At 39.6% G+C, this 26,554-nt stretch overlaps 1 protein-coding gene across 1 annotated transcript in view; it reads left to right on the top strand.

The window, feature by feature from the left end:
• Window positions 1–975: 975 nt before the first annotated feature.
• fbn3 (fibrillin 3) overlaps window positions 976–26,554 on the top strand; it is a 71,805-nt gene continuing 46,226 nt past the window's right edge. The window contains exons 1-6 of the mRNA XM_077584346.1: window positions 976–1,048; window positions 4,079–4,409; window positions 14,745–14,827; window positions 14,923–15,024; window positions 21,877–21,972; window positions 22,768–22,863. Of these exons, the coding sequence (XP_077440472.1) occupies window positions 4,225–4,409; window positions 14,745–14,827; window positions 14,923–15,024; window positions 21,877–21,972; window positions 22,768–22,863 (562 nt within the window). The 5' untranslated portion in view covers window positions 976–1,048; window positions 4,079–4,224. The remainder of the gene's footprint in view (window positions 1,049–4,078; window positions 4,410–14,744; window positions 14,828–14,922; window positions 15,025–21,876; window positions 21,973–22,767; window positions 22,864–26,554) is intronic.

The raw sequence follows: 26,554 nt of genomic DNA, 5'->3' as shown, positions 1-26,554 counted from the left end.
ACACCCCAAACGAACAGCATTCGGAACAAAATAGAAATATGGCTGTACAAAAAAAAAAAAATCTTAAAAAAGCAGGATCCCTTACTGTATTCACAAAAAAAGCAACAATTCACGTTGTTCTGCAAGACCTTGAAATGACGTCAAAAGGCCCAGAACTTCTTCAGATGATGCAGAAAAAGGTCCAGATTGCTCTTGGCCTGGGTCGGAAGTTAACAACGGATGAGCTGCTAATGGCTAATTGCTCAATAAGTGTCAAACTTACTAAAAGACACAACAATTGCGATATGTTATTAAAATTTTTAAATGTGTATCACTGAGTGAAAATTGTGATCAAATGGCTAATAGAATACTAAATGAATAAGATTTGCATACAAGGCTAGATTTAACCTCATAGTACAAAATATATACTGTAATTTAGGACTAGTATGAATATCAACTGTACGTGTAACCAAACACAATCACATAATGCATACTTTACCTATAAATTGGCTTTTCAACAAGAAAATATGCTTTGTAAGTGGACCTCTTGTGCAAACAGATATAGAACTGTCTGCGTGTGCTGCAATGTGAGAGTTTAAACTAACATTTTCCTGACTTGGAGTATATTTATGTACTGTCAAACCCCGATCGGACTCCATTATGACCCCCTTCACCTTCTTTTGTGGATAAAGGTGGGATCCTTTTCCACATGCAGATGTGAATGCAAATGCATCTTATCACATGTGTAGAGTCCTGTTGCCCTGGAGGAGGGATGATAGTGACGTTAGAGAACTGCTGGACCCTGTTAGAACAACTCCAGGAGTCTTCTTGAGGAATGTGGGTTTGTCCTGTAGACCGTTACTACCCCACAACCCCCCTCTTTTTTTCCTTTTTTTTTTTTTACTCCCTCCCCTTATCCCAAACGGGGCAATTCCCGAACTTTTCTGCTCTTTTTTTTCCACTCACAAGCCTATAGTAGTAGAATAATCCATCCTTGGTGCGCATATATTCCTGCCTCTTAAATCCAACCGCCGGCTGCTCGACGTCAAGGCGCACCGATTGTTACAAGGTATTGAGGGCATGCTTACAAGGAATCTCGTGACAAAAGAGTGTAATGTGACTTATTCAATGACTTCGACGGGGTGACTATTGTTTCAGAGCAGTTTAACTCGGTGTAGATTCACGTCAAATGTGCACGTTAAGATGCTGCAAGTTGGTGCAGAAGTTTGCATTGTAATGTTCATGTGTGTGTGTGTGTGTTATTTAAACCGGCTTTTATTGCCTTGCGTGTAAAGGCTATAAAAATACATGAGCGGTGACACTATCTTGATTATCTGCGCTGGCAAAAACAGTCTTTCTATTTGTGGCACTTTTAGTTCACGTCAGTTTTAATGAGGCTGGCGCGTTTATTTCCATTCATAAAGTTTCTGTGAGGACTCAATGCTGCAGCTCTGCGGTATAAAATATATCGTAGTCATCCGACTTGGACACAAAAAATAATTGGATTTTCATATTGCCGTATTTTCTTAGTTCAGCATTGTGTGTTTTGGGGAAATGGTGTGGAACTGGTTCACGTAAAATTCTAAGGAGGTTGTTTTTGGGGCGGGGGGGGTTCAGCAAATTCATTTTTATTTTTTTCAACATTTTTGATAAAATTTGGCAGCACATGGACAAGTGGTTTGCACATCTGCCTTACAGTTGGTTCAGTGTTCGAATCTCCCGTTCTTTCCAGGTTGTCTGGCTGCCACTCGTATTATAAAAACATGCTCGTTAGTAGGTTCATTGAATACTTTAATCTCCATAGGTGTGAATGTGAATTGTTTATCTAAGTGTGCCCTGCGATTGGCTGTCGACCAGTCCTGCTCAAAATCAGCTGGGATTGGCTTCAGCCATGTTTTTAGATGCTCGTTAAGTATGGTGGTCTACCAGCTGGACATCGTGGCGGCATTATTTTTCAGTTTAGATGTTTTCAAATTTAAAATCGATTTTGCAGAAATTGTAAGTTTGGCCTTTTTGAATGAGGCAGAATGTTGTCATTCAATGGTGAGAAAATGTTTGAGGGATAATGCTTTACTCTCAGCATTTAACAGCTAAACTTGGTTTATTGTTCTGCTTAACCGCTTGTGAAGATTTTCTCACGCTGGTACAGCCTTAAAATATACACAGAAAAACGCTTTGCCCAGCTTTATTTGGACTGCATGTGGTGTAAAAGTGCTCTGATCAGCGCTCTTGACTGCTGTAATGTAATGTAATGGATCAGGCACAAGATTCTTTTGTGCCGCCCAACTCTCTTATTACAAGGAGCTCTTTTTTTTTACCTCAGTGGAAAAGTAGTAAAATGCAGGAACACACACGCTGATTGGAAATCATACTTTCATCTCTGCCAAATACTGCCAAATCATCATCCTTGACTGCTCATCATCCTCGACGAACATTTGGATTTTTTCCCCCCCAAGTGATGTGTTTCAGATATCTTTGTCCACACTGTACGTTCTGTGGTAGGAGCCATGGTTGGTAGAGTCTGACCAGGGCCCCACATTTCTTTCTTCAAGCTGTGGTCTATAATGAGGTGGTGAAGAGAAAATAAACCTCAAGGCTGTCCAATCCGGTCGGACCCTGGGTGTTTTTCAACTGTAACGTACCCCCAAAAAGTCAGAAATGGAAAGACAATCCGGCTCTTGTATGAGGTCAGCTCATTCAAAATGGAATGATTTGGAATATTCCTGCTTGTATAAATGATATAATGACCATAATTGGTATACTTGATGAGTAATTTGTCCTCTTCTATTAACTGTTCTGACGTCTGCTTTAGGTCAGTGGTTGTTTTAGCTTCACCAATTCATTCTTTGCCTATAACAGTATGTCTTCGGCTCCCTCTGGCAGGCACAATACTTTTAGGGGTGAGCTTCCCTCTGTTTAAAGCTTCCAATCCAAGGATAGTCTATGCTCATAACTCATTGTCAAGGATCAAATGAGGCTGCGGGTTCTGTAGTACACACATAAAAACCCCCAGAGTAGGCTATGCTTTCATTCTAAAGGCAGGATTTTTCATACAGTATTGGCTCTGTCAGTCGAGGCTGGTCAGTTTGTTATTGCATTTGCCAATTAATAACACACAATCATAAAACCTTTAGTAACGGTACTGGCGTTGCTTTAAATTCTGTGTAAAATTAATATTTTGTAAATTTGACGCACCGCTGAGAAGAGTGCAGTTAACAGCCCTACCAAATTGAACAATTGAAAAAGTTGTAAGGAAGTATATCAAATCAGCGTTGACATTCGTGAAAAATCAAGCTCATGTTTCTGCTCTGGCTGCTAAAAGTGTAAACCCAAAATGGGTGCTACTTCGCTTAGCATCTTTATGCTATCTCTATGCATCACTACGTGTTCATTCATCCAACATAAAACCTCAGCTGACTGGAATATATTCCACCGGGTCGTAAGTGAGGTTTTCTACGCCACGACAAGAGGTGCTAGCCGCCAGCTAGCTTGCGAGCTAACCCGGATTCCTCAGTGCGCTCGTCCACAACATCACTGCCTCACTTGGTGTCATGTCGGTGTGTGGGTCCACATAACAGAGACACTTCATGGAAAGTAGATCGTTAATTAAAAACGGCAGTACACTAAATGACAGACATTCTCGTACTTTATATACTATGTGACATATGGTAGCCTGCATAACACTTGGGAATTTAAATACAATCAAAGAGATATTCTGTAAATTGTGGCATCCAGGGAACATGCCTTTTTTGAGGGTTGGAGATTTAGTTTGCTAGCTAGTATTATTTTGGTCATGCCCCAAATTTCTGGAAAATTGAAACGCTGAAAAACATTTTAATGCAATATCTCTACAATTAAACGGTTTTCAGTCTTGGCATGTTTTCAGCAATTACCTTCAAACATGAGCAGTGTATTTGAAAAAAAGTTCACTATAAAAATAGCATAAAGTGCCGTTCAAGTGCAGAAAAGTGTTCACCACTGTAATGTTAATATGTGGCCCATTCCAAGAGCCGCGTTCTCAGTGTAAATGTGAGAGATTGTATAAACCTCTGTTTTTTGTTCTTCTGGAGTTTTCATCTCATTTCTCCTTTCTTTCCAGTCCCGCCTGTGGAGTGCACACCAGGACTTGGTCTGGATCCAAGTTTCGATTGTTCTTCTCAGCCTGGGTCCAAACGGTGATCACAGAGTCTGAGAGGGAACTGTAAAAGGCTTGTGTGTCATTCGGAGGGATCGCCGGCCGGACCAATGGGATCAGGGAAGCTGGCCCAGGTGCTGCTGGGATGGGTGGCGGTGTGTCTTGCACCAGTCCAGGTGGCGTACGCTCAGAACGCGAATGGGGATGGACCGCTCCAGGCTAGCCGCTTCACGGCCACCACGGAGCAGAGAGAGGTGCAGCGGGTTCGGCGCCGTGGCCAGGAGACACTGAGAGGGTAGGAATAATTTACTATATGTTTTTATGCATCACTTTCACTCTGCATTTGACACATTAATAGGTCTAACAGTTGAATAACAATTTATTCGCTTGTACGTTTGGACAGAACTCATCAAAGGACAGCAGGTTGGAAAAAGAAGTGAAAATGTTGGCTTGGATGGCCTTTTGTGTTTCGCTACGGTAGTGTGGAACATTATAATGAAACAGCTTCATTAGCAGAAGAATGGAAAAGTGCATCGACTTCAGTTTTGCATAAACGACTTAAAACCTTTGTAGACGTTTTGTTCCTGGAGAGGCTTAAAACCATAAATGACTTTACCCCCTCTGATTTCCTGGCAGCGCCCTTTCAACTGCTGTGCTTTCTGGTGTGAGGCCAGACCGCCTTACATCAAATTATGCTGCGGAATACTAGCGCATTGTTTTCCCAAAAACAGCACATGTTTGACCCTAACAAGCTGCCTGGCACGCTGAACTCGCCACGTGTATTTACAGCAAATTGACATTTCATGGGAAAGTGAGGGAAAAAGCAGCTTTACGTCCCATGTGGGGATGATGAGGGAGAGCGTGACCCAAATTCCCGTGTGTGTGTTGGTTATAAGCCGGAAAAAGTAGTTCACTGCCGCTGAGGGGTGTTCTTAGTTGAGGCAGCTGATGTTAAGTTAGTGCGCTGCTTTCAGTGTGAACACTTTGAACAAGTGGTGCACCGTCAGGCCTCCTCTGCTGGCCTGAACACTAACCACAAGCACTGACCTACATTTCCAACCTAAATTCTAGTATTTCCTTCATTGGATGGTAGTAATTTATTCACAATGGTCTATTCTCTTCATTATGTATTATTTATCTTGGCTTTTAGTACAGATTTTTTTTTTCAAGCAATCATTTTCTGGGTGTGGTTATGTGACGTTTGCAAGGTGAGTCGTGATTGGTCGTTACCTGAGTCCTGAGCAACTGTGATGTCATTTTCAGCCACTGATCTGAATATATGACTGGATAGCCGATAGCCCATACATGCAAGCCGTTGAAGCGACAGGGCGGACATCTTGCTCCTCTGTTCTCGCGAGCAGACTACTGTATAAACAAAAAAAAAAACAAAAAAACAAGTGGCCAGTATGTGTCGCTTTGAAGACCCCCTTTTTCTTTTATCGCTCAGTTCCTTAGACCCCAATATTAAATTTGGCAGAGGCATCTCATGTTGAATTAGAGTTATAATTCTTTAATAAAAAAAAAAATACAAGTTTCCTCCTGTAAACATCATTAAGCATATAATTTATACATGTAATTAAGGCAAGTTGTAAAATGTCTGAAGTCCTCTTGTTTATGTTTAATGAATTTAAACATCATAAATCATGCTGTTTCTACTAAGTACTTTCTCAAATGTTCTCCAATTTCAATACTGTAAATGTATAGGATCGAATGTCGAGAAATGTTTCTTGGGAGGAGCAATATGGCGGCCTCGCGGCTTAAAAAGTCTTGGCCTATCGGCTATCCAGTCATATATTCAGATCAGTGTTTTCAGCTCAGAGCAAGTGGCAAAATGGCCGCCTTCTGAGATGGGGAAAAAGAGTAGTTACGTAAAGGAACACTATATGGATCGAGGTGGAGTCGGCAGGGTCAGTGATCAGCCATCTTAGGACAGAGGATAGCTCTGGTGTGCTGTGTTGTAGTCAAAGGTAAGATGGATGATTTATCCACTTAAATACTCATAACTCGCTGAATTCTTGACGGATTTACAAAAGGATTGGTTTAATAATACAAACATTATTATCGACAATTCAGGAGAGTTGAGCAATCTACAGTTATTTCAAAGTCCTTGCTTCATTGACTGTAATGTTATAAGTGATCGAGCAGCTCTGTCCCAAGATGGCTGCCCTGTGACAATGTTACTTCTGATTGGCTCTTAGCTCATATGAGGTGTCTCGTGTTCTTAAAGGGGAAGTCAACCCCCTTCAGAATATCAGTATTCTGGTTAATTTTGCGTTATATGCAATATGAGTAAGTTCAGCAGAAGGCAGCCATTTTGCCACTTGCTGCCATGTGCAAATGACATCACAGTTGCTCAGGTCTCAGGTACCAACCAATCACAACTCAGCTTCAGAAAACACGGGAACAGACTATTGCGGGTGTCATTTTTGGGTTGACTTCTCCTTTAATAAAGGTTAATGATGGCAGCAATTAAACATTTTAAATTGTTTTAAAATGTAGACTCACTGGAGCTCTACCGGCGTCACAAAATGGATTCTGCTCCTTCACATTTTTGCATACCATGTACATGTATTGACATGCATGTTTTTAAAGTTGTTGTTTATTTGAGTATCTGTGTAATGAACCTCAGACTCTCAACAGCTACACTCATACTACTCCACCTATTGGCCCCATACGGCACTCCACCGTCATATTCAAACTCTTCCACATAATTTGGCCTTGTGTATTTCGCTGCTATGCAAGAAAAAACTCCATAAAACAAGGCATGTTTTGTTGGGCCCCGTTGTCAAAATCAGTTATTTCAATCATGTGCCCAGTATTTGGTTGGCCCTGTTGCCAAGCCACAGGAAATGAGGTAGTCCTATCACCCGAAGGACCTATGAAAAGGGACGTTTGTTTCACCGTTGTAGGTGACAAAGCAGCAGCAGCAGCAGCACGACCACATGATGATGGCGACAGATGTACACGCATGCTTTTGTGTTTTACTATGTTGGGTTAAACTCGGGTTGACATATTGCTTGTTTATTCTGAAACGGGAATGTGGAGTGATAAAGAAAAGTAGTGGTCCAGTTTAATATAAAGGCAGCTGTCTAAGAGTCTGTGTTTGGGCTGGCTGACTTTGTGTTGAATAGTTCATCATCTGGATTGTGTTTCCTGACAGATCTAAACTTTTTGTTAAATAAAGTCTGAAGGGGGATTTTTTTGGGCCCAAATTAAATATATGACCTGACAAAGCAATAACCCACATTTACAGTTTGTCTGGTAGAGTGACCATAAACCAAGGGACATTGTGCAATTGCATATTGCAATTGATTGATTTATTTTTTTAATAACAATGAGAGAACAATTAAAGGTTGCCGACTTTCCGATAATTTTTTTTTACATTTTGAATGAATTAATGACATATATTGACCAACAATAAAACGTCTGCAGTTCACCACCCCAACTCTTTTGGACATGAAATTTAACTGGCAATTTTAACGTTAGCTGGCAACTGTCGTCGCTTTTACTTTCCCCAAGAGCTGCAGTTAGCTGGCCAAAGCAAATATGACTATAGTTTATTTTTCATTATGGTTTGTCGTTTGTCGTCTGAAAAATTATTTTTAATGGTTTAAAATGTGAACTGTTTTACATTGAGCCACCTTTTGAGGGAATGTTGACAACGTACTGTCCCTTTTAGCGAAAGGAAATTAGGTCGGTGAAGACATTCTATATAATAAGACAATGAAATGCGTCTGTGTGTTTTTTTCTATTCATCCAGAAGAACATTTGTTATGTCAAAGGTTATTCTGATGCGGTTGAGTCCGGGCTCTTCTGCACCAGATTCATCCAAGCGCACTTTTATGGACTTTGCTTTGTGCACTGGGAACAGAAAAGACCTTCGCAAAACTGTTCCTACAATGTTGCATACAAGCTGCTAAGACTCTAAATTGGGATCTCTTGGTGAGGTCTCAAACTCATGGGCCAGGGGCCATTTACAGGATGGTATTTTGTGGCCCCCTACTTGACATCAAAGAGCAGAGCTCATGGGTCTAAGAGGTATATCCCAAGGATTTTGTACATTTAATATTTGTATAATTATGGAATTTTTGATGAGTCCAAAAGAGCTTGGGGAACTTTGAACTTGGCGGTAGGGAAAACTAGTGTTTCACATGAGTTATTGAAGGTCACCGATTCACCTCAAAGTACAGCGATACGTAATACATTCAAGACCCTGCAGTGCATCCAAATACTTTCATCCAAGTGTTGAACCAATCACAGTGGACCGTCAGTAACTGTGCGTGTGGCGGGTGGAGGGTGGTTAGCGTAATGATGGCCATTATGCCGGCCTTGGGCTAACGTGCAGTGTTTATTTGCTGGCGAGAATTCTATATCCACAAATCTGTCCCTGGTACAGACGCTCGTGCTGATGCTGACTAGTTTTGACTCACAGGCTCCCACAACACAGTGCTGCTTGGTATCAGTCCATTCAGCTTTGTATCTGATCGGACTTTTGGCTTGCTGCCTTGAATGCTTTAATTGAAGTAGGATTTTTGCTTGTGGGAAGGACTGGATGTGTTTTAGATTTGAATGCTGCTTCACATGCATCGTAAAAAAAAAAAATCCAACCCAGATTATTTATAATGCCATGGAAAGATACCCACTTTTGACTGTATTTACATGTCAAATAAGTGTTGAATGTAGCTGATTGAAGAGATGAAGTCCTAGCTGAGAGTTCTTGTGTTCTAACATTGTTTGAGAACCATTGCAGACCATGTATAATAGGATGAAATCTTAAACGGTGAACTAAATCTTTTATGTTGATACTTTTGATTTAAACACTCATATTACATTTTCTCTAATCTTCACCTTGACTTCCGACTATCATTTCTTAGATGCTGTGCTTGATTTCGAAAATTCCTTGAAAGAAACTTGGGGGTGCTAACTAGCGAGCCGTCAGGCCTCCCATTCGGTCTCCCTCTGTTGGTAATTGATATAGTTCATGTTTCTCAGATGGTTTGTGACAGTGAATACAAATTCCTTGTGTGTTTTTACATACTTGGCCAATAAATCAAATTTTGACAAACGTAGCCCTAGCTTGACATTTAGGACTTCCTGGTCTTGACCTAACCGCCAGCTATTTCGTTAATGTCAACATAAAGTTAACATAATCTGACAAAAACTGGATTGTTTGCGCTTGGAGAGATAATTTGTGGACACATTTGTAGGGATATCTATTTTCTGGATAATACAGATGTAGTCTGTAAATACAAGATGTAGTCTGCAGCCACACTTCACTAAGATGTAGTCCCACTCAGTATGGTTTGGGCCAATAAGCCGTAATCGACCTTGTATCTGTGCCATTAATTAAAAGATGTAGACGGGATTGCCTGCAATCTGTGCCTTCGAATGACATCATACCAGTAAAACGTAGCATGACCTGTAAGTGAATTCAACAAAAATAAGAGGAACTTGACTGTTAAAACACATTCTGCCATTAATGGAACAAAAAAGCACTTGGCTGCTCCATTGTAATTTACTTTTTTTGCTCTAAATATGCCATTACCTTCCCATTCCACTCCCCTTGTCTTACAAAAATGCCAAATCTTTGTTGACTATTGTAGGTACATGAGCGCATTGGTACAAGAGTCCGACAGTCAATTTGCAGGTGAGGTTAAAAACCAAACATACATTATTTGCTGGTATAAGTGTGGGCAGAACAAATGAAATATTCGATTCCTATTTATGACCACTCTGGAATCTGAATTGTTGCTGAATCTTCTTTGGACAATCTTTGAACCAAACACTGCTCAGTAGAAAAAGGGCTTTGGCTTCTCTTTACAGCTGCGTTTTGACTCGGCTGTGAAAAATTCCATTGTCATAAAATCATCACATAAGCTTGAAGGTTTTGGCCCAATTTGGTCGCTACCAAAAGGCATGGACAAAGAAATCCATGCTGATGTCTTACCGTTACGACAATGATGTCATCGCATATGTCAAAGGACTAAACTCACATCTGGAAAACACACGGTAGCCATTTTTTTAAATCAATATTGCACAAAGCGAAGAATTTACAGCTTCACTTGACAACAATTACCTTCATTACAGACCAAAAAGCTCATAAAAAATGCCACATTTTCACTTAATGAGTCATTTTTTTTATGCTAGCGTCGCCAAATTCTGGCAACTATCCTCCTTGTAAACTCGACCCAGCTTTAACCAAGCTTTGTTGAGGGGGAACACTTTGAAACTTAGTTGACTCAGACCCAGAGGACGGAATTAAGAAAACATCAATATTACCACTACAATGGAGTCTTCTGCTTGCAGTCTGGAGGAATTTATATTCACGATGAATGGAGGACTGCCATTTTCCACCTGTTAGTTTAATTTTAGGTGTTTATTTGTCTGCATTTTACACGTCGGTAGGTGCCATCCATTACTGAGGAATAACTACCAGCTGTAATAATTTAGATTATGAATCACATAGAATAGCTGTGTTGCATGTTACTGACAATGTTTATTGTTAATGACTATTTTTACTGCTGCGAATGACTAAGTTTCACCTTTTATGGATATTTTCGAAGCCTCAGTCCTCAATCGTCCTCATTCCCATTTCATAGCAAGTGTTGCTTCAGGCAGCTATACATAAGGCTTAATTTGCTCCAAATACCAGGCCGATGACTTTTGACCTTTGACCGGGCCACTGACACAAACACATACAGGGTACACAGACACCTGACCTGACCTAAACGTCTGCTCTTCTTTGTCTACATGGAAACAGACTGTGGTCATTCCCCATGCCGGGCCTTCGTTGCCGCTCGAACAGGCTGCTGTCAACTGCTTTAATCTTTGACCCTGCGGATTCCTGCATGAGTGGACGGACCCTCAGGCTGTGCTGGTGTTGCACTTTCTAACTCTGTAACAGTTTGCTGGAAACTGACAGGAACGTCATCAGTGCTAGAACAGCTTTTTGCTCCCATTCGTCACAAGTTGAAGTCGAGACTTTTTCTATGTACACAAATGACCCATTCCTCTCAAATATTGCTCACAAATCGAAGTCTTTGTTAGTGAGCACTTCTCCTTTGCCGATATAATGAATCCACCTCACAAGTTGGCATATCAAGACAGAATGAATATTTCATAGGTGTGCCTTAGGCTGCCTGCAATAAAAGACCACTTTAGAGTGTACTTTGTGCAATAATGATTCTGTCTAATTAGCATTTTACTATCTTATATCGGCAAAGTAGAGGTGCTCGCCAACATTGATTTGTGAACAATAGTTGAAATAAATCGTCATGTTAATGGATTAAGGTTAATAGAAAAATATATTTTTTAGTTCAGCTCATAAAAAATGGGAGCACAAACAATAAACAGTGAATTTAACTCTATTTAGAGTAAATTGGACTATTTAGCGTGAGACCAAATAGACTCCGTTTTAGAGTAGGCTAATATTTACCCTTGGAAGAGAGTAAAAATAAAGAATTGAAGAAGAGTTTGTTCCTCAACCCTTGAGTGACTTTTATTTATAATTTTTTCAATTCTTTATTTTACTCTCTTCCAAGGGTAAACATTACTCTAAAACTGAGTCTATTTGGTCCGACTCTACATAGAGTCAAATCTATTCTACAGAATTTACTGTGTACCCTTTCGCTTGATCGAGCTATAAAGTAAAAATCATGTGTTTGCCTAGTTTAAGGTTAGTGTTCATCAAATCAATGCTTTTCTCAGTTTTTTTTGTTCTGTGCTTCATATTTTCCTTAGGTTGAGATGCCAGCCATTTTCCTTTTACTACTATTAATGGCAGTTAACGAGCGATTTACGGGCCAAGAGGCAGTTTCAAAGGTCGCAACGTGGACGCACAAGCGTTAATCTCCTTTAGATTGAGCCCTGAGAACAGTGGGACATTTCAATATTGAGGAAAACCCCCAGGCTTAACTTTTTTTCTTTTTTTTTAATGTCTGTCTTTCATTCCGTTTGACTGGAGTCGGCCATCTAAAGCTCTTGAGAGAACGGGCGCTGACCTGCAGGAAAGACTAGGATAGAGGGGCAGAGGAAGAATAACATATAATAACGCATATAATCCGTCATATATTAACATCCTCCCAGTCTCACTGTAACAGTGGAATGGTTTCAGCACTCTGAAGAAACAAGAGGAGGGAATAAATCAGTCGCCCATTAAGCGATGGAATGCTCACGGCTCACGATGCGTTGCTGAAGTGTTTTTGAGCCCTAACAGCATGTTTGGGTTGTGCCCCAGAAAGTTGACCCACCACCAACACTCTGCTATCTCAGTTTTCCACTCCTCCTGCGGCTTCCTCCTCTTCTCAACATCAACTTGTTTTGCTTTCCCTCCCACTTATCCCCTGTTCCTTTTCCTTTCCCACCGTCATGTCCTCCTGTAGCCCGATCCTTGTCACTCTCTTCACACTTTCTGACCAGCATGTTGTAGATTTGGCAGTTGTCCCAAATAATTCACTACTTTTAACTACCTCCTCTTCCTCTTCTTCATGCTGCTTTCTGTTCTACCACAATGTGCACTAAACTCCTCCTTATGCCTGTCTAACTGTTTGTCTGTCCTTCTACCACCTTTTGCCATATGGTAATGTGGTTGAAGGTGGGCTATTCATTAGCGGTTCAATACCCACCTGTCATTGTCACACTGATGGAAGGTCATCTGTTTCACTTGTCACATCTTGAGCACAGGTTAAACTTGATATGGATAAATATTGAGTTTTAATTAAGGGTGTCAGGTGATTAAAATTTGTAATCATAATTAATCACATTACTTCAATAGTTATTTTATATAGTTCTAAAGGTACAATAAAATGTACAATAAACATTTTTTCTTAAGTTTTCATACTTTTGTTAACATAAAAGTGGGAAAAAAATGTTAAACTAATAGAAATATGGTTGCATCTTTTAGTCATTGATACATCCATCCATTTTCTTAACCGCTTATTCCTCACAAGGGTCGCGGGGGTGCTGGAGCCTATCCCAGCTGGCTTCGGGCAGTAGGCAGGGTACACCCTGAACTGGTTGCCAGCCAACCCAGGGCACACAGAGACGAACAACCACTCACAATCACACCTAGGGACAATTTAGAGTGTCCAATTAACCTGCCATGCATGTCTTTGGAATGTGGGAGGAAACCGGAGTACCCGGAGAAAACCCACACAGGCATGGGGAGAACATGCAAACTCTACCCAGGAAGGCCGAAGCCTGGACTCGATCTCACGTCCTCAGCAATGGGAGACGGGCGTGCATGCTAACCAGTCAGCCACCGTGCCGCCCGCCATTGATAAAGTCATTTCATAATAATTAACAAAATGTGGTTATAATTTAAAAAAAAAAAGTACTGCACTGTAAAAAACAAGTGTGATATTGATTTGTATTGAGGTAATTTTTCTGCCACTAGATAGCATAATTGCATTCGTAAGACATTGGTGCAGTGCATCTTTCTTTTCATATTAGCGGTGCACTCCCTTTTTTTAAATGGTGAAAACTACCACTGCTATCTTAAGCACAAAACCTGGAAAAATAGAGGATCCTCCACCACTTTACATCTGACACTGGTTCCAGGTTCCAGAGTGATTAATAAAAAATGTTTAAAGTATTCCATGAGCAAATGAAAACTGACCGTAGGAAGGAGCAATTTTTAAAATAGCAATTTGAAAAATAACTTTAACCAAAAAAAGCCTTAGCACCCTTTTCACAATAAACACAAGTGGTCGGTTTAGGTGAGGTATTTCTGAACTTGTAAAAACAGTTGTAAAATGGCTGTCACTTCGGTGGGAACTCTCCATAAGCCACTGTGATGATGTCATCTTGATGATGTCGTAACTATTGACTTAAGCGCTATATAAATATTTGAAAGAAACCCTTTTATAGGGTGAAGCATCATGGGGATGACATTGTATGTGTAGATGTGATCTCTGAGGCCAATTACTTTACCATTGACATCAAGGTGAGCCTCTATCCCAATTGACCAGCCTGTGGTCACTAAAATATTGGTTGTAGTAAATGCAAAGAATGGACCACAACGCAAATGACCACAGATATACTCATCATTATGTGCTTTGAAGGCTCTCAGTGGATATCATTAGTACAACCACACTGTTGGAATCTTTTCAGATTGCTATGCTGCATTTATTGCTGTATTCCGAGTGGAATTGGGTTTTAGGGTTGATGTATGAGGGGATATGGATGATAAAGAGTCCTCCTCCTACTGGTTTGTAATGGCCCAATGTGTTTGTGTGTGTGTGTGAGTAATGCCTGTCATTTCCAAATGTGGTTTTGCTACTCCCTGAAAGGAAAGCTTGTGGCCTAGACCAATCAAACGCTCCATAGGCTACGATGACTGTTACATCTGTCAACTGAGCAGACTCAGATCAGATTTTTGGGGGGGGAGCGGTTGGCCAGTGCTGGGCAAAAACTCGAGAAAAACACTCCTGTCCGTGATCCCCCTCTGGGAATCCCATCTTGCATCACTGGGAGAGTTTTGTGTCAATGCGGTTTGTTTACGCTACAAGCATAAACCAAGCAAAGTTTTGGCCACTTTGGAACCTAACACACACTGTCTGTTTATTTTGGGGATTATCTTATATATGCTGGTTGATTTCTAACTTGTTTTCTCTTTGCTTTTGTGTGTCAGACCCAACGTGTGTGGCTCTCGCTTCCATTCATACTGCTGCCCCGGCTGGAAGACTCTGCCAGGCGGGAATCAGTGTATAGTTCGTAAGTCCCACCATCCGTTAATCAAACATAACATTTCTGTTGCTGCTTTACCTGATGTTTAAAAACGACTCGCCCTTTCTCCTTTGACCTAACAGCAATTTGCAGGAACTCCTGTGGTGACGGCTTCTGCTCCAGACCCAACATGTGCACCTGTTCAAACGGGCTGCTCTCTTCCAGCTGTGGAGCAGGAGGAGGAGGTGCGTTGACATCCCACTTATCACAAAAACACTGACCCGTATAAAGTACACGCTAATAATAAAAATAATTTCCACAGCATTCCTCAATTGAATAATACACTGTTTGGCATTTTGCAACTTGTGAGTCTAATGTATGATATGGAAAAGAACTGGCAAACATCTACTGCATATGCAAAAGTACAGTAGAAAATTTAAGAAAAAAATATAGTAAAATAAGAAAACTATTACTTCAAATAAGCAAAATTATCTGCCAAAAGAACAAGAAAATTTTACTTTAATTTAGCTGTAAAATTTTGAAAAATAAGAAAATAATACTAGGCCCATATCAACCACAGCAACCTTGAAAATAGTATTTTTAGACTAAAAACAAGTAATATTGACTTTTTTCAAGCTGTCATGAATATAACTATTTTCTTAAAATACATAAATATTTTTTACGCTTAGACAACTTACCCTGAGTGTCAAACAGGTCCCATTTCTATAGTCTTTGGTATGACCCAGCCAGGAATTGAACCAACAAGCTTCAAGTCTGAGAGTAGGCACTCTACCACTAGACCACTGAGCTGGTACTGGAACAAGGAAAAAGGAGTTAACGAAAAGACCCACTAAATCTATATTGCACTTTTGTCTAATTGTTTTCATACTTGTATGTTTTCCAATTTATCTTATTACTAGATTATGCAAAATCTTAAAAAAAAAGAAATGTCAATTTATAAACCCCCAGTTCAGGGCCTTTGATGTTGGTTAGTTGTCATTTTAAAATGTGGAAAATGCTTGTTTTAAGCCTCACAGTACTTAAAACTGACTGTTAACACTCAATGCCAAGACTGCTTGATCAAATAAGATAATTAAGTAATTAGTATCTTAAAATAAGCACAATGGTTACTGGACATGTTTTTTGTTGTTGTTTTGATATATGCGCGCACACAAACCATTCTATAATCTACAATTTATTCAGATTTAGAATCAAATTTTCCCATCATAATTATCCCTCTAAAGGGATTTTTCTTCATGCAACTCAAACTGGCCCAGCTACTTCTAAAATAATTCTCTTTCCAACACTACAATTTTATTTCCCACTGGACACATCGCTCTTATCGTGTGAGCAGTTACACGTACGGTCTCTCGCCAGCACTTCAGTCGATCAATTCCAGTTGAGATTCTGGTGGCCTTGACATATTTAAGGAGGAGTAGATGAATGTGCATGAAGTCAAAATAGTCTAAGGGGAATTAGTTCAGGGTGCAACTAATAGTGAATTGAGAAGGGTGTTAGCAAATACTTTAACCCCACTTTGGGAGCGTGTAAAGTACGTGTGGATGTGTGCATTAAGTGGCGTGCAATGTGTTCAGCCTCACTACTTTAGTAGGCCAAAATCAGCTCATCAGTCATGCCTGGCCTCCCGCCAGACCCTTTGCACATGCTTACATTCCTTGTGAAGTGTGCAAACGCCCAACTTTCACAATTTCACACACGGATGTGTGTTGAATATTACATTACATGAATTTAAAGCAGAAACAAGAGCTGGGTGCACACACATAAGCAAAGCGAGCGTAAAGGAAGATCTGTTTAAGTCCAAACTAGAGGTGATGTCCCCTGAAGAGGAAGGCCATGGAGGATGAGGTGGGGACAGCCTCTGACCTGTACAGGATGCACACTGATCTTTTGCAATGTCAGTGCTTTGGCAAGAGCTATGAAGTCCTGCTCCAGAATGGGTCCAAGGGCATAGAAAGATAAATGAAAGCTTAGAAGAGCTTCACTGAACTGTCACTCACTCATACACCCTGAGTCCTCGCCATCCCCCTGTGATTTATGGAGCTACTTTATTGGTTTTGTGGGCAGTGGCGGGAAAAATACAGACGCCGGTATGATGCGAGCCAATTTAATTTGTCTGTGGTCGTGGTCTATGTATCATGGTCACATTATCTTATCAAGCTTCTGAAGCGGTTTGAATGATAGTCAGCGGTCAAGCCGGAGAGAATGTTTCCATGTCATCAAGAGCAATCCAGATGCTAACAATCCAAAATTGGATTTTAAGCTAGCCCGTGTCAAGCTTAGGTTAGCTTCTCCATCTTTTTTTGTCTTTCCTTTGTGAGTATGACACTTGTCATAAATGTAGCTTATTGCCACCACATAGGAGATAATTACTGACTTAGGAGTGACTCCCCGACGTGTTTCGGCATACTAGTAGCAAGCCAAAGCTGTTGCTAGCTAGCGACTTCTGCGTAAATAGCACAGAGCTTCCCTCAACCTCCAACTATCCGCAGTAGGTGACTTTTTAGCCCTGTCTCTGGGGTTGTCCTTCTTCTACTTGCTTTTGACGGTTGTCTCTGCGTTTGATTATCAGTTTTGCTAATCAGTGTGCTAATATGTATCGCAAAATGTGCATTTTGACTGGCAAAACCACTCATTTCGAGCCTTGAGTGCCTTTAATTAGCAGTTTCTCCAAGGCTTTAGGCTTTGTTGTAGTAGATCTCATTCTCATGTGCTGACAGCCCACATCTATCTTTGGACTGCATCCATCATTTAAAAGGGCAATTCACTGCAGTTTAGAGTAACCAATTTTCGCTACCTTCATTATCCACAGCCTCATTTGAGCGAACTGGTTTACTGAGTCTCAGATAACGTCAACATAAACTTGCCTATGGAGGTTTAAAGAAAATAGCAGCCCATTTATAAAAACACAGTCAACGTGATAACCGGGAGCGAGAAGTCAGGCTGTATGTCAGACAGAGAAGTGGGTCAAGCAACTGTAGTGAACACCGTTGAGGGTCATCTTTATAACCCTTGCCTCATAACCATTATTAAGAAATCATTACCACTGACATTCTTGCCCTGACGCCGAGAAACAGCTGTAATCAGACTAACAAGCTTCTGTAGGCTATTAAAAATTGCCACCCGTAGATGCTGGAAAAGCAGAGAAAGCCCTTTTATAATTACAAGCTGATGTCATCAAAAAGTTCAACTCCTTTTTGATGAATTACATGTTAAGGTATAAGATGCAGGAGAGAAATAATTGATGATAGTAGACAAAACGTAATATATTGTTAGGTGTATTAGTCATTCAGAATATTTGACTATAATACAAAATTAATTGCTTACAATTGTAATTGCTGCACTTGTGTTTTGTCTTTCCCACAAATAACAAACAATGCTGGTTAGGATCCATTGTACCGTATAGCCTATGCTTTTCAATTGCAATTATAATAGCTTAATTTTTTCCCCCTTTTTTAAATGAGCAGGGGCGGATCTACGTGGTGGCCACCACTGGCCACTGCCACCCCGCTATCCACCCCCATGCCTAGGGAAAGATTTTGGTTTCTATAGTACATATAATTAGTCCCACCTTCCTGCTATTTCCACATCAAACTTGCTTATTACTTAGATTTGTTCCTCCTTGAGTGTGTTGGGCAAGGGTCCGTATATGTGTGCATTTTATTTAATGAAAGTCTGACTAGAAATGGAGAGCATGATAAAAAAAAAATGACTTAGAAGTAAAGGTGTGCATCTCTTCACAAAAGACGATTCAATGCGTTTTCAATTCATGGGATGCAAACGTGGAACAATTTGATCCGGTTTGACTCAATGGGATTACAATTTGATTTGATACGGTACGGCTCAGATTGGGGGGGATGATGCAATGGCTTTCTCATTGTCATTTTACATACATTTGAATTGATTTGTCAGTACTGTAAATGTGCCATTCCCTTCTAAGGCATAGCTTTCCAATAACAGACTATTCAATGCGTCAAAAAATAATTGAGATGCACTGTGCTAGTAGCACGTATTTTATATTCGTCTTTATATTAGGTCAGTGCAACCAGGGATCGTCATAACAACATTGTCAACACAAATGAACATTGACAGCATTCAGCTTATTAATGTATGTCTATACTATCTAAAAATGTAGGCTGCCTTGTCATCAGTCTCTGTGGGCTGCGCTAATCATAACGCAACATGGCAATAAAGCTCCCTAGTTTTCCATCACACACACACACACACAAATACACGCAAACTCACTCACGCACACATACACGCATTGACTTCCTGTGTTTCGCAGCCTCTCGTAAAAAGCACCCAGATGTGAGCAGCTGAGCGACAACGTTAGCTATAAGACAGAGATGCATTGTGGCGCTCCACAGCAAACGCCTTAACGCGCATGCACATCCCCCAACAGCCCCTTGCTCTGCACGTGCAGCTTTCCAGGCACGGGTCAATGGGGTGAACCGTCTCTCTCTCTTGCGCGAGCTCAATCTGCAGAGGATGCAACGGCACGAGGAGGAGGTGCGAGGAGGCGAAGTTAGCCAGTGAGATCATCTTCTCCTGTCGCCAAATGTGCTTGTTTGCTTCTCTCCGCTCCTTCTTGTGCTCCTCCCATCCAGCTCCTGTGACAAAGAAAACATGACACACGCCCCAGCTCTCTCAGACGCCACCTCCCATGTCATGTTTGTATTAGGAGAAAAGATCGGTTTCAGGTGCCGGCAAAGGCCAAGACTCAGGCCTTGGATCTTGGATGTTAGTTGGAGTACATCAGAACAATTTTCTGCTGGATTTCTTATCTCTTTGTGTGATCAGTTGAGTCAATTCGAGATCACCAGCGTCACCAACATGGCTGATGTTCGAACCCTGAGAGGAAAACCTGACTGATTTCCCTTGAGATGAGCTCAATGACAAAGAGAAAAGACAATTGCACAGTCAACAAAAAAGCCAGCCAGGGTTTGAAGCTGTTTGCTTTAATTTATCGCCTTGTCGTCACGAGACACAAACCAGAGCAAAAACAGCTTCTGCCAAGTGCTTTGCACGTGAGAGCTCATCTTGAAACATGAAATACACAAAATAACGAGGGCTTTGATGACAAGGAATAACACCTCTGCTCATAAGATTGAAGTGTGCCTAACATTTAGCATTTTTAGCTGCAGTCTGCTCCGACTAGTGGGTGGCTCACAATACCTGCTGTGGGCATTCTGTGTGCGGAGGATCCCCTCTGCTGCTGCAAGGCCTCCGCATGGCAGAAATGTTAAAGCAAGAGACATAAACAGATGGTGAAAAAAAAAAAAGACAATGCATGTGGAGAGAGAAAGAGGAAATTAATGTTGAACTTGCGATTAAGATTTTGAAAGCACGAGGGTGAATGCAGGAATGTGGAGGAAGAAAGGAAAACAAACATGCAAGGACTAAAGGACAACCAGCCGTCATCCCGTTAAGCCAACATGAAAGGCAACGGGGAGTATGGGAAGTATAGAATAGAAGGAAGTTTGCAGCTTCTTTAAAATCCAATGGATAACTCAAATGGAAGTCGGTAGAGAAGGGCTCACCAACCTTTTTGAAATTGAAAGCTGCTTCTTGCATACTGATGTGAAGGAATACCAGTTCTTCTGAAATATATACAATATTGACTCAAATTATTTGGGAATCTCTTTATGAACTTTATTATTTGGTCATGCGCTCCAACACTAAGTTTTAAACCAAATACAGTAACTAAAACTGACATTTTCTTGAACAAAATCAAATAAAAACGAAAAAAGGATTTGAAACAATGAAAATTAACCGAAACTGCATCTTATGTTTATATAAAATATCTAAAAACTAATTATAGCAAAAATGTCCTTTGTCATTAATATCATACATAAGGTTAGTTTACTTTACTACACAATACTTAATTACCTTTTTAACTAAACTAAAACTAAACATTTAAAGAAAAACTACCAAAAACCAACAAACCGCTCTAAAAACTAATTGAATAAATTTTTAACAAGTCGAAAACGTAATGAAACCTAACAATAATGAAAAATATCAATTATAACCTTGTATAATTTTTTTATATTTGTTATGCAAAAATATCATTCAATCCAAGCAATACATAATACATACATTTATTCCAGTGGTAAAGTATATGAATATTTCCTATAGTGGACTGTAAACCCCAAAACAACCCCCCCCCCCAGCCCCCCAACTCTAATTTGTATATCTCTCTCTCTCTCTCTCTCTCTATATATATATATATATATATATATATATATATATATATATATCTTTATATATACACACATTACAACAAAGTATAACTTTATTAAAAACATTTTTGTTTGAAGTTTGCCTGGTATTCAAATAAAATAAATAAATGAGATCACCACTGCCACCTACTGTAGTGGAGGTGCAATTATGTGTGCATATTCTTGGATGTTAAAAAACAACAACAACAAAAACATTTTCCCCAGGTCAGATGGAATTGCACCGCAGAGCCCACCCCACTCTTTTAGAAGGCTTGCTCAATGTACATGATTAAAGCTGCTGTTCAGCGCAGTGACAGTTTGAGGGAAGAAGTTGGTTGAAACTTGGTCACAGTACAAAAGAAGCGTCACGTACTGTCCTGCTTTTCATCAAAATGATCATATCTTCTATTGGTCTCTGCTCTTTGTTTTCTCCTTTTTTCTTAAGTGCACCAAGTCCTCCTCCCTCGTGGTGTAAATTCCTGAGTGACTGCCGCATGCAGCAGGATCTACTTATTGCTGCCTTCTGGTCTGCTTGATAGAATGTAGCCTGAAGGCCTCTGTGTCTGGTTTGCTGAATAAACAGCACTGCTGTATTGTGCATCCTCAGTGCTCATTCAGAAACAAAACATAATGTGACTTTAGATTGGGCAAGAGTAAACTTAAGCAAACTTTAATAAGAAAAGAAGGATGCAGGGTGCACAGAACTTGTAGAAAGAGGCTGTTTCAGTACAACTAAAGGAACTGAATCACAAAATGTTCAATTGAGTGGAAAAAAAAGGGAAGTGAATATCATACTGTATTCTCTCATCATGTCATGTATGTACCTTGTATGCTAATTTTTTTTTTCCTTTCCCATTCCAGTTCAGTCTTGTAATGTCAGATGCATGAATGGAGGCAGCTGCGCTGAGGACTCCTGTACCTGCCCTAAGGGCTTCACGGGCAACCACTGTGGACAACGTGAGTAACAATCTATATCAAGGGTTCCGCATGTCATAAAAAAAACAAACGTTAAAAGTCATTCAATAGATTTTGTTGAAACTGAGGCTTTAAATGGCATTAAAAAGCATTACAAAGTAAATACAATGTCCAGAGGCATTACAATTATAAATACAATTGATGTAAAAACATTGTTGTTCATGCTTTGTTCTACATACAACATTGTGAAAAGGAGTCACCATAACACAATTGAGTAATTTACCAATAACAAATATAATAAAAAGATATGTACTTTGATGAACAAAATGGCCTCGAGTCCACGAGTTGCTTTATTTGTGAAAAAATGTATCGTTTCTGTCACCAATGTTCAACATGCAATACTAATGTCATCCAGTGGCAGAAAATTGCACAATTTATGTTTCACACTTCTTAACTGTTAAGTACACTCTAAGATGACTATATCAATGACCTAAAAGATAGAAACACATTTGTATTTGTTAAAGTTATATTTATATATAAATGTATGTGTGTGTATAGTACGACATGGGCATTAAAACAATTTTAATTTGCTTTAAAAATTGATTTAAAAAGCATATGTGTATAAATTGACATTCACTTGCCTTAACATTAGGTACACCTGTACATGTAATTTAATGAGATTCTTATTTAATGAGATTCTTATTTTTTTACAAAAAAGCACTATGAAACACACTCCTGAGAAAATTAAAAGATGAAAGAAATATATTGCTCACTAAGTAAAAATCATTATTCTTTTTTTCTCTTTTTTTCCCTTTTTTTCTTTATTTTCTTTCAAAGCTGTGTGTGAGAATGGTTGCCAGAATGGCGGACGCTGCATCGGCCCTAACAGATGTGCCTGTGTGTACGGCTTCACTGGCCCTCAGTGCGAGAGAGGTAAGAGCTCATCCTCATTTGCTGTTGGTAATAATACGGTGCTATTTTGACTGCCAAGCACCCAACTTACACGTTTTTCAAGCTCTTTGCTTCATGTAGCGAGCCAAAGTCTGAGTTACAAGCAAGCGTCAGATTTTCTTTTGCTCTAGTGAAGTGAACAAAAACTTGAGAATTGTTAATATAAATAAACAGATTTTGTTTTGTAGTATTTTGTTTTTTGTAAACGAATGGGGGGAAAAAACTTCCAAAACTCTAAATTATTTAGCAGAGAGCGATAGCTGGGAGAGACATCAAGCATTTAGATGCTTTTCTGTTTTTTTATTAATCAGTAAAATGCTTTGATGTGCTCATGTTTAGTGCACTTATCAGCGCAGATTTATTCTACAAATGACGACTTCAGTGCCTGGTTAGGATTCAGGCTCCTTTTGAGGCAGATGACTTCATGCAGTGCAGACAGACAGAGGGTGTTTGTCTCCTGCGCTTTGAGTGGAAGCATGTGGCTGCAAGTGATGGAGAAGGGATGGAGGGCGGGGATTGATGCAGCCTTTCGGTGGATGAAAAGCAACAGAAGAGAAAACCGAGAGATGTTTCGGCGTTTCTCTTCAGAAAGGCTGGCCAGTGATCCTCAAGTGGATTGTGGGAACATTTTATTGCGCAAAAGTTGACCGCTAAGCTTGGGTTATTTTGACTGCCCTTTTCATAATAGTCATTTTGATGTTAACTCATTCACTTTTCTTCGCTCCTGGCTGTTTTACTGGATTTTGACAGATTTTGCAAGGCCCACAGAATATTGTGTTCTATTGCTATATAAACACGGAACCTACCAAAACAAATATTAGAGTCTCTTCTTTCATTAGGAAAAAAAAGTATATTTGGATCTGTCTCCGTTTTGCAGCAATTAGCATTAGAATATAGCTAAGTTTAATCATTATTCACAAACCTGTTGAAAACAAAAATTTGTTGCAACATGGCCCTGGTTGATCTCTTATACTCTGCTGCCACTTGCTGGCCGTTTTTTTTGTAAAAACTAGCATTGCTTTAAGCGACCTCTTCATTTCAGAAGCTGCATCAAAGCCTTCATTTAAAAAAAAATTATACATATATTTTTGGGTTTGAATGAGTTCATAAACAGTAAATATTAATACAGGTTTTAAGGGTGACTCCTCTCCATTTCGTCCTGCCATTTTAGCCTTTGTGAGATTTTCTTCCTTTCTCAGTGATACACATACAGTAGCAGAATTTTTCATTGATCTTTTTTGCCATAAATGAACTGGAATGGGGAAAAACAACAACAAATGTAATGGAGTACTAATCTGACAGATTGCATTCTAAATTGACTTATTTATAAAATGGCTGACACATTTGAGCAAACTTGTTTTTCTATCATACATACATATGCATTTTCAACATAATGTTTTAGCCTGAATCATTTGAACGGGGTACTACGATCACATTTTAAAATAATCCCAAATTTGGTGTAACCCGCCACTCAAGTATAGTGGGCAATTGGGAACAAATTACAGTTCTCAAATCACACATACATCAAATTGCTGCAATGCCAAAAATGCAACCCTTGGTGTTGTTATTTGAGAAACATTTTGAGACATTTCATATTGTCTTTTTTTCTTTCTTTTTTATTTTACCACAAAAGCATGCGTGCATTTCGGTGGCAGAGGCTCTCCACACTTTGCTTTTTCAGCCACAGTTCCATTATGAAATTATAAATATATATAACTCACCTACATTTACTAGAGTAAGTTTATAGCATTTACCTCAGCTTGTCTTTCCGCTGTGACCTTAGTAGAGGTCGCAAAAAGGTCTCGCCTGATGATTCACACCACATCCATCTTTTCTTCATTCATTTTCTCTTCCATTTTTCATGCATCCATTTACTGTATCTGTAAAAGCTCCCACGCAGCCAGCCATTTGTTTTCCCGAGTTAGCTCTGCTCGCCATTTGCCCTCGTTTTTGTTTGTCCTGCTTTGTTTGTTGTGTTTCCTCCAACTCGTAGACATCATCTCTACCTTTCCTTTTTTTCCCATGAAACAGCAGGGTCTTGTTTTCTTTGAAAATAAATTTAGGGGGTCGAGCGGAGACTTAAAGACATCTGGCAAAAAATAACGCTGCCCCTTTCCCCCTCATTCCCCAACAAGCTCACAGGACTGACTGCATAACGTTGCTTTGTGGAGTAGCTCGTGAATATTTCCTGATGTAAGGAAGGTTGAGAAAAGGAGGGATGGATGGATAGATGGATGGAGGAAGAGAGGCAAAAATAAAAATGGACTCCCCAGCTGTGTCCACAAAGCCTAGTGGGGGCAAACACCCCTCATATTGGAGGGCAACGTTGTAAAATCTTTACTCGTGTTTTGCTTGCCAAAAGGTCCCGCTGAAAGAATTTGTTTTATTGCTCACTATTAATTGCAAGGAAAACACTGACCATCCACAAAATTAGTTACATCAGAACAATCTAACAATAAGACAAGTTTGCACTAATTTAACCATTAAGATATCTCCAAATAATTGACATCATTTATACACTGACAACATTGCACAAATAATGACATTTTAATTGGATGTGTGAACATTTTGCAGTTGCATTTTCCCCACAACCTCCTCAGGCATTTTTGTACATTTTCTTAGAGGGGAAAAAAAAACTTAAAGATAACATCAGACTTTCTCAAAGCCACCAAACTTTCAATGCAGGTTTTATTATTTGAATGAGTGAGTTTTTATTACAAAAAAATAAAAACAAAAATTTTATTAATTTTCATATCTTGTTAAGTCTTGCAAATATGAGATAAAGCTTTGCAGAAGTAAAACATTTTCAAATGTTGCTTGCCTATATGGATCGACTTGTGCATCAACATGGTCTTATATTTGAGCTTGTTTATTTTTATTTCTTAACTGGCGGAAAACGTCTTCTGACCCAAGAAAAATTACACTTTAGAAAAAGGATTTTGAGAGTAAAATGAATACATAAAAATAAATGTAAAAATGTGTTTTCCCCCCACAGGTCTTTTAACAAATAAATAAAAATAAATACAAATAAAAAATAAAATAATAATAAAGCTTATGTTTATAGGCTTCCATACTAAGCCTATGTGAAAACTGGTGGAGATGGGCTTCTGATAGGGATTTTTTTATTTTTATTTTTTTGTTTGAACTATCAGGACTGAACAATGGGCTTCCATAGATATGCTACCAATTGCTGTTTTCTATAAGGGAAAATTACGGCATATACTTTTGCTGGCTTTCACAGTGGCATAATAGTTACAAAAGTCATGGAGTTGGAATGCTTTGGACAAAGCTTAACATGTAATTTATTCCAATCAAATGTAAAATGAGGCAGTTTTCTCGAAAAGAAAACACTACACCACACTGAATAATGGACTCTGCTTGTTATCAGTAGTTTTTTGCCAAGTTTTAGTTGCTTTGCTGGGTACCATTGTGAGGGCACGCTTCCCCCTCCCAAATTAACCGTCAAAGCGGAGATGGATATTTTTTCTCTGCACAATGGCTTAGCTACAGACACAATGACATTTCTTGTTTCAAAGTACTGTACACAATGTGAATGACCGTTGAGTAGATGAAAGGGCCGATAAGTGTTTAAGTTTATCCATGCTTCCTGTTTGAGTTCAATGCATCGCTGATGGCTTCTCTCATCTGATCCTCACTTTAGCACACAACATTA

Source organism: Vanacampus margaritifer, chromosome 13 (genome assembly GCF_051991255.1).
Source record: "Vanacampus margaritifer isolate UIUO_Vmar chromosome 13, RoL_Vmar_1.0, whole genome shotgun sequence".
In the NCBI taxonomy this organism is placed as follows: domain Eukaryota; kingdom Metazoa; phylum Chordata; class Actinopteri; order Syngnathiformes; family Syngnathidae; genus Vanacampus; species Vanacampus margaritifer.
The sequence above is the reverse complement of the archived record's forward strand: the minus strand, read 5'-3'. Positions and strand labels throughout refer to the sequence as shown.